We start from the raw sequence: 19271 nt of genomic DNA, 5'->3' as shown, positions 1-19271 counted from the left end.
TTTCCCGACTTGTGTTATCCGAGTAACCAACTTGTAAATATAAGCTATTAATCATGTTCATATCTTCTTTATAGTTTACACATATTTTACTTCATGTAAAGTGTTACCAGTATCTCATTTTCTCTGTGTGTACAGGGAACTCACTTTTTAGGATGTGCTCTGCTTTGTTGACCTTTCCACCAGTAAAATCCAATTTCCGTTTGATTTGGGCTCACCTTTTTTGTATTTTGCATTTTGTGATTAGTGCTAATTGCAGAGTGTGTTCACTGTGACCATGTTAGCATGCTAATATTGAAGCACTGCTGTATAGATACAGCCTCATGGCTGCAGACTATCGGATTGTTTAAAAGTTTAACTGGGCCTCTCTGTCTTGCGCAGATGATGCAGCAGGAGAGCTCTCAGGAGCTCATGAAGGCAGTGTCCTCCCTGTTCCAAACTGGGGGTCCTTCCTCTTTCACCCAGTTGATGTCCAGCGTGTCAAGTCTCTTCTGTGGATATCCTGAGGGTGGGGGCTCTAGGGTCCTGTCTTTCAACTGGTATGAAGACAACAATTATAAGGTGTTTCTGGGGGTCAATGGCACCAAAAACCACAACTATGCCTATGATGATACTACCAGTAAGTAAAGAGGGATTTTTAAAAAATACTCTACTCAAATATAGTATTAAGACTGTACTTGTTACAGATAAAAATCACAGAAACAGAAATATACCTGTACCTGCTGTATATGATAGCGCTATATATGATAGTGTTTTGCAGACACCACAAGTAGTTATAGTATGACTTTTTTGAAATCTAAAACAACGAGTAAAAAATATCACAAGTTTGCATCACAACACATACTTATGAAAATGTCACAGCTCTGATGCCTGCTGTGACATTCAGATTGTCCAAATGTCACAGAGTTATACATTTTCACGCTTACACAACCTGCAAACACCTCTCTTTCATTTGGAATGAAAAGTTTAGATTGGAAGTGACTGGTTGACCTGGAAAGAAAATACTACAACGGCCATTCAGTTTCACTCGTTCAGTGCTTTTCATCATATAGTTTCATTCAACATGAAGCAAGAAATAAATGTGCTGTAATTAAAGTGTGACTTAAGAAAAAAATACCAGTCAGATATAGTTAAATATTAGAAAAACACACCTTCTTACTTCACGTATTTATTTCTATTTATGCAAATGCAGTCTTTACCTATGCTTATTGTGTATTTGTTACATGTCGTTTGCTTTCATTAGCATGAGAAGGTGGGACAGAACTAATTTCACAAGCATAAAGAAAGATGTTTAGATCACTCAGTTATCATTTGGACAGAGTTTGCCTCAAAAGGCAAAATTTGTTCCAGAAGGTTGGCTGATATGCTCTGATTGGCTATTTTTTTTTAATATTAAGATTCTTTAGTTGATCATTTATTACGTCTGAATGCTTGAGACTTATGGAGGCCATAAGGAAAAATTATTATATATGAATACCATTTGTTTCTCATTCTCTTCATCTTTCCCTACCCCTAGCTCCCTTCTGCAATGCCCTGATGCAGACCCTGGAGTCCAACCCTGTCACGAAAATTGTGTGGAATTCAGTCAAGCCCCTGCTGATGGGAAAGATCCTTTACACCCCCGACTCCCCCGCAGCCCGCAAGATATTAAAGAGTGTGAGTGAGACCACCTCCAGCCTGACCCATCACCTCTCTCCCTTTTCCAACTCACTTTTGCCCCACTTCTGCGATTCTTTCAACACTCAGTATCAGTGTAGATGCATACAAACCAACCACCCACCTTTGGAATGAGCTGACTAAAGAAGCAGAGGAAAGCAAAGGGATGGTGGCGGTGATGGGGGTGAGGGGTAATGTGATGCAATGTGAGGGATGGGAAGAGGAGGGAGAGAATTCAGTGTAAGTGTGGGGGCGCGGCAGTGGAAGGAAAAACAGATCTGTTATGTCTCTTTTAATCCTCCTGACACAAAACAGAGTGGGGTTTCGAGAGTTTTGAGCGGCGTTTTGAATGTAGCCAAATTACATAATGTAACATTCCATTGTTATCCGCTGTATGTTGCAGCTTAAACCTTAGATAAAGTGTTAGTGGACTTTTTTGATCTCTCCTTTTTTTTTTTTTTCAACTGACACTATCCTTTAACAACTGACACTTCCACCAAACTCATTATTGACAGTGTATTTAGCACAGAACGCGACCGCTGTGTGTTAAATATGCTTTTGTTGTACTACTCTGGAAATATTTTTCAACTTTCATAGGATGTGTGTATTTGTGTTTGTCCAGGCCAACACAACCTTTGAGGAGCTAGAGAGGCTCCAAAATATGGCCAAGGCCTGGGAAGAGGTGGGACCTCAACTCTGGGCTTTCTTCCAAAACAGCGTTCAGATGAACATGATCAGGGTATGATTACTGCACATTCCTGCACACTAATTTAATGCACATTTGCACATCAACTCTCCTTACTACCACTGACATTATATAAAGAGATGGACACAGCCACTGTGAATCCACCCATTAGTTTGTGAAATCCTATTTTGAGCCCTTCATTTCATTACTTGGATAATAAAATAAAGTAAAAAAACCAAAAAAAAAAGCAGCTAATGCTAGCAGGCTTTTTAGCAAGCTGCATCCATATATATATATACACTGCTGATACTGGCATCTTTATTAGTACTCCTGCTCAGCTGTTTGTAATTGGAAATATTTAATCAGCCAAACACATCGCAGCAACTTGATGCATTTAGGCATGCCGACATGGTCATGACAACCTGCTGAAGTAGAAACTGAGCATCAGATTGAAGAAGAGTAGTATTTAACTGTGGAGTGTTTTAGAAACTGCTGATTCACCAGGATCTTCACACATAACCATCTCTAGTGTTTACAGCATTTCTGGGTGAAAATGCTGTGTTGACTACTTCAATCAAATAGGAAACCAACAGTAACTGAAATAATACATTTTGCAAAACAGCATCTATAATTGCACAATCCATGAAGCAGATGGGTTACAGCAGCAGAAGACCACACTGGGTGCCACTCCTGTCAGCTGAGAACAGGAAACTGAGGCAACAATTTGAGGCTCACCAACATTATAATTGAAGATTGGGAAAATGTTGCCTGATCTGATTGTTCTGATGAATGCTGTGAGATTCAGATGGTAGGGTCAGAATTGGCATAAACAACATCTTTCCTCGTAACATTTCAGATTCCTGGTGGTGATGTAATTGTGTGAGAGATATTTTCTTGACACATGTTGGGCTCCTTATTACTAAATGACCATCAATTAAACACCACAGCCTACCTGAGTATTGTTGCTGACTATGTCACAAAGCTCAAATCATCTCAAACTGTTTTTTTGAACAAGACAGTTGCTTCACTGTACTCAAATGCCATCCGGAGACACGAGAACTTAATCTAGTCGAGCACCTTTGGGATTTAGTTGAACAGCAGATTCACAACATAGATGTGCGGCCAAAAAATCTTCCACAGCTGCATGATGGGGGCTTGAGCCTATACCAGCTACCATAGGGCGAGAGGCAGGGTACACCCTGGACAGGTCATCAGTCTGTCGCAGGGCTAACATAGAGAGACAGACAACCATTCACACTTACATTCACACCTATGGGCAATTTAGAATCACCAATTAACCTAACCCCACTGCAAGACAGACATTTGCATTAAAAATGCTCCTGAAGGGACCCCAAACATGGATGAGTTCAGTGACTTGAATTAACAGGTGATATTTCATTGGTTGGTCGTTGCTGTGCTTTTTTTGGAAGTCGAATTTCCCAGAGGAACCCACCCGAGGGATTAATAAAGTTCTATCTTATCTTATCTTATCTTATCTTATCTTATCTTATCTTATCTTATCTTATCTTATCTTATCTTATCTTATCTTATCTTATCTTATCTTATCTTATCTTATCATAGATGACTACCAGCTACAGCTGCCTGTGTTAGTTTCCACCTGTCAGGTACTGAATAATCCACTCAACCATCTGATTCAGTTCTGTGACTGAGTGGTTTGTGGTTATGTGTGTGCTGTCAGTCAGCAACCTCAAACCTAGTAAAGCAAATTTAAAGTCTTTCTATAACTAGTATTATTTAACCGCCCCCCCCCAGATACATTTAAAAGCACTAGCTAGTTGAATATTATGTCCACCCACATTATGTCCATGTCTACCTAGCATAGATAATTTGTTCCCAGTTAATTACTCCTGATATTTAGAGATTCATATTTATGGCCTCTAACATAAGGTTGGTCAGCACAACCTTGAAAATGTTAAATTTTACTCCTTACTCTACTATGTAGCCACCTGAATCAAACATTTTCTTCTACATGAGCATGTATTGTACTGTATTTCTATTATGCACAGTAACTCTAATCTCTCTCACTGAAGGATACACTGAGGAACCCAACGGTGATGCATTTCATGGACAACAGTCTGGTGGGAACTGAATTTACCACAAAAGACATTCTCAACTTCCTCTATAATGGACCAGAGCGAGAGAGAGAGGCGGGCATGCCAAACTTTGACTGGAGGAACATTTTTAACATCACCGACCAGCTCATACACATGTTCAACCAGTATGGAGAGGTTAGTAACCTGTCTCTATTTCTGTGTCTCCCTACTTTTTTCCTCAATTTTGCACATTCCTATGACAAGGCATTTGGCCTTTTTGGTAGGCTTTGTCTAAATTCTACAGACAAGAGCGTCTGTCTCCCAGGTCTTCTTCCTGGAGACTGTGCCAGGCTTTTTGACACAGGGCACAACCACTTAGCACAGCTCTTCCATACAGCAGCCTGAAAGGTGGCAAGAACATGTTTGCTGTCACCCCCTTCCCTTGTTTCCATTGTACATTCAGTGATAAAGTAGAGAGTAGATGGGAATGAGTCACCCCCCTCAAAACCCAGTGCTTTTTTAGTGTACAGCACTTCATTCAAACAAACTCCTGTGCTTGCTACATAAAAGAGGGCAAATCACTCTATCCATCCTTCACGCCTTCTCTCTCTTCTTGTGTCTGATTAAAAGGGGGTAGGGTTTGGATTTTGGAAAGAGCCCTATCATTGCAGGCACCTCAATCTACCCTTTGTCTCCTAGTTTAGTGCCAAGACCCTTCAGAGCTCCACAAACAATCCAGGGGGATTTAGCAAATTAGATATAGCTGTCAGTAATCACTGGGCCATAGGATAACTGCTGTAGTTAGCATGAGGTCCTCTTACTCTGTCAGGGGTATGTTTCTCACACTGGCATCCTATTGGAACATGTGTATCAGTGAGGCTCCTTCTTCTCAGCCCATCTCTGAGAGAACATCATTGTGTAGTGACTGTGTGTTCACATAAAGATGAATGGGAAGTGATCTCTTGTCTGTCTTTGAGTGCTCTGGGGGTATTGTACAGTAATGTGAATGAGGACATTAGACACGGTCTACATGGGAGTGTGAGAGTGGGGTTAGAGAGCTGTATCTATGGTGTACATAGTGGGAGTTTCACATGGTAATTACACACGTGGTAAATAAATATAGCAAGTGTGTGTGAGAAAATGAGAGTTGCGATTAGTGTGTGTACATTAAATGGATTTTGCTTTCCTGCTTGCATATATGAACATGCCTATGTTTGCCACTGCACCATGAATATATTGGCTCACATTTTCCCATGTGGCCAGATTACTCCACTGAAAAACCCATAAAAACAACAACAATGATTTAGGATTCAGCTCAGAAAATAGATGCTTAGAAAATAAGGAAACACGATTTGCTTCCAGTATTTCATGGTAGTTATAGTGTTCAGCATCTAATCTAATGCATAATCTAATTAGAATCGTACATGCACTTGCATACTGTTACATCGATTTAGATGTTATAGAAGAAAGGGTTATATATTTTTTCTTCTGTCAGCACATTGAACAACACCACTGCTTAAAAGGCATCAGTAACTACACATACATGAAAACATAAATATTTATACTTGCTAAATGCTAAATCATCGCCCTGTTTCACTGCTTCTTATGAACACAAATCCACATCCTCCTCCATGTTTCTCTGTCTGCAGTGCGTTAGTCTGGATAAGTTTGTGGCCTACACAGACGAGTCCCAGATGATCCATGAGGCTTTGCACCTGCTGGAGGAGAACAAGTTCTGGGCTGGCGTGGTCTTCATGGACCTGTATCCCTGGACCACAAGTGTTCCGCCACATGTCAAGTACAAGATCCGCATGGATATTGATGCGGTGGAGCGTACCAACAAGATCAAAGACAGGTCAGTAATGAATGACTACTCAACATTTGTAACCCCCTAAAATAAAGCTAAATGACAGCTTTTGTTGTACCTTAACCACTGCACTCAGAAAGTATCCAAATCCCTGAAGCTTTTCACATTTTTTTATATTGCACTGACAAGCTAAAAGTGTTCAAATTAGATGTTCTTTTGTGATCAATTTGCACTCAGTCCCCCTCCACAATTATGAAAATTCTTTAAACTGATTACAAGGATGGAAGAAAAAGAAACATTCAGTCGACAGACCTTGAAATGTAGCCCAGGCTTTGCTGCATTTAATATTCCCAAGAGCACATTGAGTGACCTCTATAATTCTTAAACTGAAAAGGTTTGGATTCAAGAGGGTGACTATATGATCAAACTAAGCAACTGGGTGAGCAACTCTTACAAAGTGAAAACCTGCGTGTAGTTTACAAAAGTTCTTCTAAAGGACTGTCAGAAAGTAGAAATTAGGTGATTTGGTCTGATTAAACCAAGATTAGACTGTCTGACATCAATTCTAAGCACCGTGTCTGGAGAAAGCACCCCAAACAGTGCACTATGGTGAGCATGATGCAGGGGTGGGATTTTCTTTTTAGAGCCAACACAGGGAGAATGGTTAGGGTTGAGGGAATTGAGCTAATGGAGCAAAGCACAGAGACATCTTCCATCTCTGTGCTTTAAATGAAAACAAACTCCACTGGGCTCAAGACCTCAAGGTGGGTTGAAGGTTCACCTCCAAATAGAATAATTACACTAAAGACACATAAATCCAATACCGGAGTGGTTTGGGGACAGCTCTGTGAATGTCCCTGAGTAGGTTGTTGGAGAGACCTGAAAATGTCCCTCAAAAACTAAGAGGATTTTCAAAGAATGACAGAAAGTCGTGAGCCAAGGAATCACTGTGTCATAGCAAGGAAACCCTGCTTCAAAGCCGAAGGTGCTTTAGCAACAAGCTGAATAAAGTGTCTGAATATTTAGATTTGTGTGACAGTTTTTCCTGCTGTGCAGTAGTTTAAAGAAAATACAGTTTTGAGCATAACATGTGAAAAAGTAAAGCGTCCTTGCAGTCTAACCCATGTTTTTGATGCTTTTGTTTCATTGGAGTAATTATTTATTTTTTCGATGCCAAAAATATCTGAAAAACTTCCTCTTTACTGTTTAAATTAATTTATCTTGGGACCAAACAAAGAGCTCGCAATTATAATAAACATCTTTGGCAAATAACAAAAGCCATTCATGGGCTTTAATTGTACTTAATTAAAAGTAGAAATAAAATTGATTAGATCCATCAATATCATTTTAAAATCAAAACCAATATCATTTAAAGCACTAAATATCCCTGTCAGCTTGGTCCTAGATTTTTTTAAAATCTTGTTACTGCCACTTTAATGAGGCAATTTATATGGATTTGTGACATTCCCCAGAGGAAAAGCTTCTCTCGCTGTCTTCCAAAGGTTTTTGGCTGTTCCATACCTGCCCTTTCATCCAACCATGTGTAGCTCTTACATGCATTTCCCCTTTCTCTTTGATCTCTTTTTCATAAGCAGACAGTATGTCAATATCCCCCGGGGTGAACAAGCAGATTTAGCTGTTTGCAGCACACCAGCAGGCTGTAATGGAAGCAGTGGGACTCCTGCCGCTATACAATTGAATAATCAGATTGTAAAAGAGCTTTGAGTCAGACTTATCCGCTTAAGTAAAATCAGTGTGCACAGCGTTAAAGACTTTGGCTTTAGGATAATTTATGGTGGAAAGAAAATCAGTGGAGATTGTGGCCGGGATTATTTAATACAACTACAACAACTTATATATTATTCTGATGTGATGACAAACACCATAATAGCGTAGATCTGGACATCTTTCATTCTTCTGTGTCCTCTCTCTCAGGTACTGGGATCCTGGTCCTAGAGCAGACCCCATGGAGGACCAGAGATACATCTGGGGAGGTTTTGCTTACCTGCAGGATATGATTGAACACGGCATCATTAAAATTCACACAGGCAACGACTGGCCACTCGGGGTCTACGTCCAGCAGATGCCATATCCATGCTACGTAGATGACCTGTGAGTTTACCAGTCACTGCAGGCCTGCAGCATTTTTCACAATATGTCTTTTCATTAAGAAAGCTTTAAAAAGAAATAGATAAAGCACTTGCTGCACATCAGAAAGTGTAACAGTGCTTTAGAGGGCTGCAAAACCTATTATTAATAGAATAATATACAATTAATTGCAGAATAAAAATGATGCTCCTGCATATACTGTCCATGCAACTGATTCAATTTAACCTAAATTGGTGTATAGTTAAGATGAAGCTTTCATTTATTAATAGATGCGTTGAATAACTGTCCAACTCGGTGATTAACTGCTTAACTTCTTTCTGTGTGGACAGGTTTTGTAACTGAATTTCAGTAGGTTTCAAAGCCCAGTCAAGCCGACTCAGACATACAGTAGAATGAGAATGAAAACTCACATTATGAATTAAACATTTTCAGACTAATCAGCCAACTTGAGTGCTGGTTTGTTGAAAGCTAAGCCAAGGACAGTAAAAAGGTAAATTAAAAAAATCTGCTGTTGCTTTCATGCCATTCATCTTGGTGGCTCTTGTTTGAACGTAGAGTTGGGTATTGCTGTTTATTGCAGTCTGTATTAGTGCTATTCTAGTTATTATCAATGGAGGAACCAAATGTGTGAAAATTTCTAGTAGGCGTACTACACTACACTGAATTTCCTCTCTAGAATACAGCCTTTTTTTGGAAATACGTGCTGCTCTTTTGTCTGACTAAAATTGAGATTAATGCATTCTGTGCTGAGAGATCACAGAATCAGTGTAATCCTAATTCCTTCCTCTCTCCTACTTCCACTCTAGCTTCATGATCACACTGAACCGCTGCTTCCCAATATTCATGGTGCTGGCCTGGATCTACTCTGTGTCCATGACAGTGAAGAGCATCGTGCTGGAAAAGGAGCTCCGTCTTAAAGAGACCCTCAAAGCCATGGGGGTCAGCAATGGAGTCATTTGGTACACGTGGTTCATCGACAGTTTCCTCATGATGACTGCGAGCACAGTACTGCTGACCTCTATTGTCATGGTAAGAAAACACAAAGAGCTGGTGAGAAAAGGTGAAAAAAAGCTGAAAGTAAGACTGAGGGTGTTTTGTCAGCTCTTAAGAGCATGTTTATTCAAACCTGCAGCTTGACCCTTGGGCCTATATGTTATATTTGCTATCAAAGCAGTTTTAATTTGATTCCTCAGCACAAAGTGGCCTGCATGGCACATTACTTTGTTTTGAAGTAAACTTATTTGATAGTAGATTTGTTATTTAGTTCTTGAACTCAGTTAACATGTTATTAATGTAATAAAAATGCAAAAACCAGTTAAATACCAAATCCTCGTATAAACTAATTTATGCTTGAGAGGTTTAATTACTGTGACCTTAATTATAGGGCCCAAAAATACTTTGTGGCTCCACACAGATGGAAAAATTGCTAAATATGTCTCTTTTGAATAGTAAAGGTTGCCATACCAAAAGGTTGTTTCGGAGGGTTCATGTTTCACAGGGTTTAATGCTGCCCTCTTGTGGATCATATTAACACACACACACACACACACACACACACACACACACACACACACACACACACACACACACACACACACACACACACACATATATATTTTATGTGTTTTTCCTCTCTCTACCTTTTTTTAAACCCTAAATGTGCATGTTTAAATGTGAAAGTAAAACTCGCTGCAGAGATAGTCATGCTCTATATATATCTCCTTTTTAATCTCAGGGTGGCAAAGTGTTGCATTACAGCGACCCGATCCTTGTCTTCTTCTTTCTGATGACTTTCACTCTGGCCACCATCATGCAGTGTTTTCTGATGAGCGTGTTCTTCAACAAGGCCAACCTGGCAGCAGCCTGCAGTGGCATCATTTATTTCACCCTCTACCTACCTCACATCCTGTGCTTTGCCTGGCAAGACCGCATCACCAAGAGCATGAAACTGGCTGCAGTATGTTTATTTTTTTGTTTAAAGTACAAAATCAGACCTGAAGTTATGCTTTTCAAGCATAGTAAATATGATTTACAGTGCTTAACACATTCATTAAACTACTAATGTATAGTTTATACTATAGTTCCCCCTGCATATACTGGGTAATCCAACAGTATATGGTGTATTTTTTATAAATATGTCAAATTACTCTTATTTACTTCCATTTCTGAACAGAAAGAATTGTTTTAGCGGTTGAATGCTTGATTAATTTCTATGAATTCAGTCGTTTTGCATCATAAATAACAATAAAATTTTAAGTTTTAAACAAGTTTTTAACAGATTTCAAAAATATTTGTGCTGTCATGTTTTATGACGAGTCTAATAAATTAGTTAAGCGCTGTATTTAAGTAAATCTCATGGTAAACATTAGCAAATTTAACCCAGCTGACTTTCATGCCTACACACAGATATTTAGCAACAAATGAAACGAGTGATCATCCTGTTTTTTTTTACCCCTCATGTTTTTCAGAGCTTGTTGTCACCTGTGGCCTTTGGCTTCGGGACAGAGTACCTGTCACGGTATGAGGAGCAGGGTTTGGGCCTGCAGTGGAACAACATTAAGACCAGCCCCTTGGAGAAAGACACTTACTCCTTTCTCACCTCCATCCTCATGATGATTTTTGATGCTGTCCTCTATGGTATCCTGGCCTGGTATCTGGATAATGTTTTCCCAGGTTGGGCTTACTTTATATTCTACAGTATTTTAGCAATTAATTGATAGTATGAGCTTATTACTAATAAAATCAAACTATTTGTGTCTGCCCATTAGGACAGTATGGCATTGGTCGGCCATTCTTCTTCCCGTTCCAGCCCTCCTACTGGCAAAGACCTAAACCCTCACACACAGAAACGGCAGACAGAGGTTAGTCAACAACAGAGCAGCACTATGACTAAAACAGGAGTCAAAGAAATGAATTTCTACCTTTATTCTTTATGTTTAAAATTGCGGCTAGAAGGGCAAATTATTACCAGAGGAATAGTGTTGTTGTTCCATTGAATTTCAATATAAGGTGAAGTTAAGGCTCATCCAGCCCATCCCATCAGTGTCAGAGCTGGAAGTAAAATCTAAAGCTTAGTAAAAGACAGATAATAGGGTGTCTGCACTTTGAGTAACTGTCCTTATAACCATATGATGGGTCAACAAAGCAGTGTATTATTTGAACAAAGAAAAGATTAGGTGCTTTCTTTCTTCTTTCTTTTTAACTGGAGAGTAAAAATCAATATGTAACTTCAGCGCTTTCATGGTGATGATTTTTAATTATAGGCCTGGTAAAACTTTGATCAAAAAGCATGCTAGTAAGCTGATGTACTGTCTATTCCTTATAGTTCCTGAGAAACCTGAACCAGAAAACCAAGAGAAGGATATCGAGAGCAGACCAGAGACAAACACCTGTAACGGCTCAGCCAGCAGGAAAATCTGCAAACACCAAAGTAAGAGGGAGCAGCAGGAGAGACAGAGGGAACTGCTGAAACAGCAAGAAGAAGCGCCAAACCAGGAGGACGGCCAGGACTCGGGAAATGAAGGTGATGACACAAATACAGAAGAAAAGCTCAGAATGCTGAAACAGTAACTTTGACTACACTTCACAGACTAAACAAGGAGAAGGCATACTAGATAATGACACAGTTGGAGAGAGATGCCACACTGCATGTGAGGAACTCTCTGGGGGCACCTGGTGGAAACATGCAAATCCTGCAGCAGACTGGAAAAACACAGGGAAAAACGGAAAATGACAAATTTGTGCTGATTAGAAGCTGTAATTATATTGTTATTAGGGAAACTGCTGGGACAAGGCCTCAGTCAGGTTAGTGAAAGGAAGGGAAAATAGTATTAGGTAGGTAAAATACTGAGAAATCAGACTAAAAACTCTCTTTCCTCTAAGTGCTCTCAGAAACTTTCTTTCAGAAAGAATTCCATCAAATTAAAATAAACGTTGAGAGATACTGTGTTATTTCTGTCATGTTTTGATAATATTTTCAATCTCTTTTTGCATGCAGACCAGTCGTTCTTTGAGCCTGACCCAGTAGGCCTTGTGATGGGGGTGCAAATTCAGGATCTGGTGAAAGTCTTTGATGGATGCTCTCGTCCAGCTGTCAACTGCCTCAACATTAATTTCTATGATGGGCAGATCACATCCTTCCTGGGGCACAATGGGGCTGGAAAAACCACGACAATGTAAACTGAAATGTTGTTGTATGAGTGTTTCTTACAGAAAGTACACTGATTTTTAAAAAAACACACACTGAAAAGATGTAAAGGGAATTCATGTAGTGTGTCTGAGCGGCAATGATTCAGCAACATTTCAGATTTGAATGGCTTTCACAGAAGCCATTAAAACTTGACAATCGTCTTTAAAAAGTCTTTAAAAATGATCTACTCAGAACTTTCTGTTTGGTTTAGATTCAAACTGAATTTTGATAGCTACTTAAAGGTTGGTAACACCTGTTTATGATGCTCTGTTTCTGGTTTTTGCAGGTCCATCCTGACCGGGCTCTATCCTCCCACATCTGGCACAGCCTATATTAACGGGAGAGACATTAGAACTGACATAGACATTATACGCACGTCAATGGGGATGTGTCCTCAACACAACATCCTCTTTAACCAGTAAGTTCTATTTTAGGTAATTTAATCAACTAAACAACCAACAACAATATTAGTAACTTTTAAGTTATTCAATCATTCACAATCAGCCTTCTTACAGAAACGTCTCACTTACTGCTGCTGTGTTTTGTACCAGTCTTACAGTAGAAGAGCACATCTTGTTCTATTCACTGCTGAAAGGTCGGACCCAGGCGGAGGCAGAAAGGGAGGTTGAGGACATGCTTGTGGACCTTGGGCTGCCTCACAAGAGAGATGATGAGGCTCAGAACCTCTCAGGTCATTGCTTGTTTCTCTTTGTGTGTGAGAGAAAGCAGGAGAAAAAAAATCTCTTTTAAACATCTGTTCTATTCACATTAAAGGCGGCATGCAGAGGAAATTGTCGGTGGCTATGGCGTTTGTCGGAGGGTCAAAGGTCGTCATCTTAGACGAGCCCACCTCAGGAGTGGACCCCTACTCCAGACGATCCATTTGGGACCTCTTACTGAAATACAGAACTGGTAAAAGCTGTCTGTAAAGTCACATTTAATGGTCTGGTCCACACTTTAACTCTCTCAGTAACTTCATTTTGTAACTCTTAAAAGGTGTTTTTTATCCTCAAGTTGACTTTTCACTGTTCCAGAATTTACTGAAGAATGAAAGAAAGTCTTTTGAAGCTGTACAGCTCCCCTGAGGCACTTGGATTTTGTAGAGAACTGATCAAAAGGGGAAAATTCAACTGGGTGGCTACAACAAAAGACAGAATTTTAGTCATAAAACCAATAAATTCTGCATCCGCTGTAAAAGCACTGAAAAGCTTTGGTATCACACACTACTTTGTTCATGTACAACAAGCCAAGATTTTGATAAAAGCTCGCTCCTTGTGCAGGCCGCACTGTGATCCTGTCCACTCATCACATGGATGAGGCCGACCTGTTGAGCGACCGCATCGCCATCATCTCCAAAGGGCAGCTGCACTGCTGCGGGTCCCCCCTATTCCTCAAAAACTGTTTTGGAGTTGGTTTCTATTTGACGCTTGTACGGAGGATAAAGGACCTCAGGAAGAAGGAGGTGAGGATGAACTTTTGTGCTTAATCAACCATCTGTAATGCTTCTCATCTCAGCAGGTTTCTGCACAGAAAACAAATCTGTTTCTACCACAGACATATGCAAGAGAATACGTGATTTTTGTCTGCTCACTTTTTAGTCAGAAAATCCTCTTTTTCTTCTTTTGCATTGTTCAAGGTGTTATTTTCTATTTTTGTCAGAATAACTGCGACTGTGCCTCAGACTGTTCGTGTTCCTGTTCCATCTGCACCAGATATAAAGATGAGTCTCAGAATCAGTTTCAGCACCTAGACAGAGTTTTGGATGGTAAGTGGATATCGTATATCCCTTTAATCTTCCTCCTCATGAGCAATGCCTCAGGAGTTGGTTTGTTTTTGCGTCTGTCTATGTTCTCTTGTTTTTCTGTTCCACTGAAGACAAAGTTTACACAAAATGTAGATTTTGGAAGACAGTTTTGGAAAACGAAAGGATTTTGGCTCGCTCTTTCTTCTTCAAGGTGTGTTTTGGAAAGTAGAACTCGGTTTTCAAGTTCAAGTTAAGTTTTGTTTTAGGGTAAGGACGAGGATAAGGGTGCGGCTACCACACTGGATATCAGAGAAGTCACTGTAACAATACTATTGGCTAAGAGCAACATTAGAGGTAGCACATTTTAAAATTGGTGCATTGGGCTTAAAGCAAAGCCCCAGTTTCTCAAGACTCTCAGGACTCTGCTTGGTTCAGCTATGGTTTTACCCTCTTTTACCCACTTGGCCCATTTAACACTAGAATATATGCGACTCTTTTACACTTTTCATCTATCATGCTAGCTCTGACTTATGTTATCATTAGCAGCAACTGGGCAACTGGTAAATAGAGTTTAAAGGCAATCAGCTAAACTGATAAAGACCAGACCCACACGGTCCAACTATCAACACAATGTTGAACTGTTAGCCATAAAGTAACTGGTGCTGATATTATCATATGTGTGTTATTAACTCAATATCTGTATCTATGAGTGGAGTCATATAAGTGATGCTTAATGAATGTGGACAAGGGTATTATTACTATTACTATCAAAAAAAAATGCCCAAAATACTGCCTTCAAAAATGTAATTATATGTAAATTTCCATATATTTTGTTACATGAGAACAATGTCAAATGTTAGAGTTAATAGAATCTGGTAAAATGAAGTTTACTTGATTGGTATGCATTAATTATTTGAATAAACCAGCCTTTATGTATGTCAGAGGTATTTTATTCAAAATTATTGCTTTATGTTTACTGAGAGAATGAAGAATAATTTTTTGACTCTAGGCTTGTGGTGTTGTTATATATAAGAAACAAAGCCAAAGGCAATTGAGATAATAAATGTTTGAACTGTCTGTGATTATAATTATAATCCTGGCAGCGATGGAGTCATCAGTATTCAGATGACTTACATACACTCACTCACTTTATTAGGCATACCTGGCTAGTACTGGGATGGACTGGGTTGGTCCATATTGAGGTAATAGCACCACACAGTTGCAGTAGATTTACTGGTTGCACATCTATAATGTGAATGTCTCATTCCACCAAATCCCAAAGGTGCTCTACTGGTTTGAGCTCTGATGGCTGCGGCGGTCATGTGAGTGCAGTTGGAGATGATCTGAGCTTTGTGACATGGTCAGCAACAATGCTCGAGTAGGCTATGGTGCCACAATAATTTTTAGTTGCACAAGTTTGTGCGCACAGACAAGGAATTTTACTTTGCTCTCTTCATGATATGGTTAAATAGGCAGTAACTAATTATGTAACTTAGTACTAAAAGGGTTCCGAAGTGTGTCAAGAAAATATCTTCTGTAGCTGTAGCTCAGCAGGTTCAAGCTGTTCTGCATCCTGCAGAGATTGTCTTCTACCTTGGTTGTAACAAGTGTTTATTTGATTGACTGTTGTCTTCCTTCAGCTTAAAGCAGTCTGACCATTTCCCGGCTGATGTCTGAAAACAAAAAAGGCATTTTCACACAGAGAACTGTTGTTCACTGGATATTTTCTCTTTTTCTGATCATCCTCTGTAAATCCTAGAGATGGTTGTGCGGGAAAATCCCAGTAGAGCAGCTGTGTCTAAGATTCTGTCTCAGAGCAGCTTGTCTAGCACCAACAATGATGCCACAATCAAAGTCAATTAAATCACATTTCTTCCCCCTTTTGATGCTTGGTTTGCATTCTAGAAGGTCGTCTCAACCATGCCTGTATGCTAATTATATATGCTTAAATGCACTACTGGCATTTCTGTTAATAAGCAGTTGAATAGGTGTAAATAATAAATGTATCGTACAGTGAAACTCCTGGTGCATAGCATCAGCCTTTTACAATAGAGCCCTGCCTAATAAAAATGTAGTAGTAATGATAATAATGATAACAATAATAACGATAATAATAATAATATAATGTCATAATAATAATACGTTTTTTCTTTTGTAAGTGAGCGCCCTCACAAGTGTAGCAGAGGAGCACGTGTGTGTGCAACCTGCTGAGTTGTTTATACGTTTCAGTATGGACTTGTTGAAATTTGCATCACTGGCCCACTTATCAAAGTTGTAAAACAGAACATAAACAGACAATTTTTTTTCACATTCCCAATTTAATGGTCATATTGACCCATGAGCTTGCTATTACTGTTCTGCCTGAGGACACGTACTTAAGATGCAACCCCGTGAAGCTGGTGAAGTGTAAATTTGCTTATGCGTTTATGTGCTTGAATAAAATTTTTTGTTTTTTGTTTTTTTGTTTTTTTTGCATCTCAAGCAGTTTTTGTTCCTTTGTCCTTGTGTTGGTTTCTGCTATTTTGGGAACACTTTGCTCCTAAGTAGCTCATTTATATGTGAATTTCTGTCCTCTTTCCAGGGGATATAGACAGCATCACAAGTCTTATCCACCACCATGTCCCCGAGGCCAGGCTGATTGAGATGATTGGACAGGAGTTGACCTATTTGCTCCCCAGTAAAGGGTTTAAACATCGGGCCTATGCTAGCCTGTTTAGGGAGCTGGAGGAGACACTTGCTGATATGGGTCTAAGCAGCTTTGGCATCTCTGATACATCACTAGAGGAGGTACGGATGTCTGTTGTTTGTTGATACTGTGGATAGCTTAAGAGTCTTCAGAATATGTATTTATATTAAATTTTGGAAAGTTTGAATTTTGATAAACCCCGTTTGAAAATTCTGATAAATGAAATAAAGAGCCAGACATTGTAAGAGAAGTTTGTTTTTTGCCCTTATTAGTACTTTTAAAAGCTCTGAAAAGGTCAACATTTGTTTTCATTGGATGGATTAGAAAAATTGTGTACTTTTAAACATGACATGCCTCTGCAGCATTTTAACTATATTAATACATCTGTAAAGTTTTTTTTTAAAGACCAAGTGCTATAAGATTTCAGCTAATGTCTTTATTAGACTTGGATCCTGCATCTTTTCTTCTTTTCTCTTTTCTGCTGTTGCTTTCTACCTGCACACAGTTCTAGGGATTTGTCAGTTAAAAATTAAAAAAGAAAAAAGGGTACAATATATTCAGAACATAAAGGATGAACTTATACTACATGAATGAAAAGTTTTGAAAGTTAAGGAAGTTCTTTTTCTCTCTCTGCAGATATTCATAAAGGTCACTGCAGACGGAGAAGCTGCGAATAATGCCACCACTCCTGGTAAATACCACCACTGATATTCTCCATGGCCTTTTGCTGGAATTGAATTTCTGACCCTTTGCCCAGTCTCACACCTGTTTTTATTAGGCTGTTAGTGTTGCGTATCCTCGAAGTAGATTATACAACTGTGACTATAAAAGCAGCCAAAGTACTTGTTTAGATTTCAAGTGTGGTGTGGTGCTTCATTTGTCTTTTTTTAACCCTCTAGTTTGTGTGCATATGTGTGTGTTTTTTGTTTCACTTATGTGTCCTACTTCTAGAACAGTGGATGTTACAAGGGAGAAAAAATGGCTGCAATGTTGGCATAGAGGGAGATGAAGGTCAGAGCGTTAAGAGCCATTAGACTGAACTCTGGCAATATAAATGCTGTTTTTTGTCACTGAACCTGGGCCAATCAGATCTTTTTTTTCTTTCATCGATTAAATATTTTATTCCTAACTTTTTATGTGGGACTTTTCACATAAGGACAGTTATTTATAACACTCTGAAAGGCATTTATCCCAACCAGGGAAGCAAGTACCCCAGAGAGTACCTTTCCAGTAGCTAGGGGTACTATAACCATTAATTAAAGAAGTGACCTCAAAAAGTTAGGTAATGGGTAAGCAGTAAAAATAACAGCCAAAGGGAATGCATACACGATTAAAATGTAAAAGTGACTGGGTACTTTAGTCAACACTGAAAATTTCATACATATTATCTATGAATTGAATTCATAGACCCAGAAAGATTTCAGTTTATGATATTTTCATGAGAACAGCAGTTTTTCTTTTTTCCAAGTGCACATATATGTTGGAGTAGAAGTCTAACTAATTACATGACCTCTTTGACAGGTGTAGAAAAATTGTAAAGTGTAGAAATAAATTCTACATGGGTTAGATGAGGTTTTCAGAGATAATTATATACCCACTTCCATTTATATTTGATATTTACATGTTTACATATTTGATTCTTTATGTATGCACTTTCAAAGCAATAATATTTATGTGTTGAATTTACCTGAGGATAGGAATTCCTGGCTTCTGATTGGTTAGTGAAGTCACAGGGGGTCCGAACAAGGAAGTTGTGCGACGAGTGAACATGCTGCTAATTTAGCTTACATCCATCTCCATCTTACTGTTTATAATAGCTCAGAGAGATTTAGAACCACATAGCGATCCCTTCGGTTTCAAAAGTATGGCTAACTAAACTATTAATAAATAGTATGGCTAATTCATAGACTGCGGCTTAACAACTACAAGTCTTAGTTGAGGAAGAGATGAAACATGCTAAAATTACTAATGAAAGTATGGCTAACAGTTTTTTTTAAACAACAATATTTGGACATGGAAAGATAAAAGCTTGTACAAAAGTTGGAATTGTTTCCTGAGAGTACAGAATAATCTGTTAGTTATTGATTTACAAGAAAATTAGTCTAAAACAGCGAAATAGTAGACAGAATGTTGAACTAGTATCCTAGTTGCTATGGACGGGGGATACAAGTAACTGATTATAATGAGAAACATAATAAATTCAAAGCAGATTAGAAACATTATGAGATGAATTCACCTGAATATGAAATGAAAAATGTTGATGATAAAGGGTTTTAGTCCACCTGACATGATAACCCTGAGGTAAATCAAATTAGAAAATGATGACAACTGTTATACACTGCTG

General features: G+C 38.9%; 1 protein-coding gene across 1 annotated transcript in view; it reads left to right on the top strand.

Annotated features, from left to right (window-relative positions):
• The window catches only part of LOC308383332 (retinal-specific phospholipid-transporting ATPase ABCA4-like), a 44913-nt gene that overhangs the window by 9967 nt on the left and 15675 nt on the right, over nucleotides 1–19271 (top strand). The window contains exons 9-28 of the mRNA XM_080861228.1: nucleotides 379–616; nucleotides 1514–1653; nucleotides 2276–2392; nucleotides 4390–4587; nucleotides 6042–6247; nucleotides 8135–8311; nucleotides 9115–9337; nucleotides 10044–10265; nucleotides 10777–10981; nucleotides 11077–11169; nucleotides 11634–11831; nucleotides 12306–12483; nucleotides 12784–12915; nucleotides 13049–13188; nucleotides 13272–13409; nucleotides 13778–13959; nucleotides 14157–14262; nucleotides 16823–17028; nucleotides 17564–17618; nucleotides 17879–17938. Of these exons, the coding sequence (XP_080717354.1) occupies nucleotides 379–616; nucleotides 1514–1653; nucleotides 2276–2392; nucleotides 4390–4587; nucleotides 6042–6247; nucleotides 8135–8311; nucleotides 9115–9337; nucleotides 10044–10265; nucleotides 10777–10981; nucleotides 11077–11169; nucleotides 11634–11831; nucleotides 12306–12483; nucleotides 12784–12915; nucleotides 13049–13188; nucleotides 13272–13409; nucleotides 13778–13959; nucleotides 14157–14262; nucleotides 16823–17028; nucleotides 17564–17618; nucleotides 17879–17938 (3214 nt within the window). The remainder of the gene's footprint in view (nucleotides 1–378; nucleotides 617–1513; nucleotides 1654–2275; nucleotides 2393–4389; nucleotides 4588–6041; nucleotides 6248–8134; nucleotides 8312–9114; nucleotides 9338–10043; nucleotides 10266–10776; nucleotides 10982–11076; nucleotides 11170–11633; nucleotides 11832–12305; nucleotides 12484–12783; nucleotides 12916–13048; nucleotides 13189–13271; nucleotides 13410–13777; nucleotides 13960–14156; nucleotides 14263–16822; nucleotides 17029–17563; nucleotides 17619–17878; nucleotides 17939–19271) is intronic.

This window comes from Rhamphochromis sp. 'chilingali' (assembly GCF_963969265.1).
Source record: "Rhamphochromis sp. 'chilingali' genome assembly, chromosome: 16".
Taxonomy (NCBI): Eukaryota; Metazoa; Chordata; class Actinopteri; order Cichliformes; family Cichlidae; genus Rhamphochromis; species Rhamphochromis sp. 'chilingali'.
This window is presented reverse-complemented; position numbering and strand designations above follow the sequence as displayed.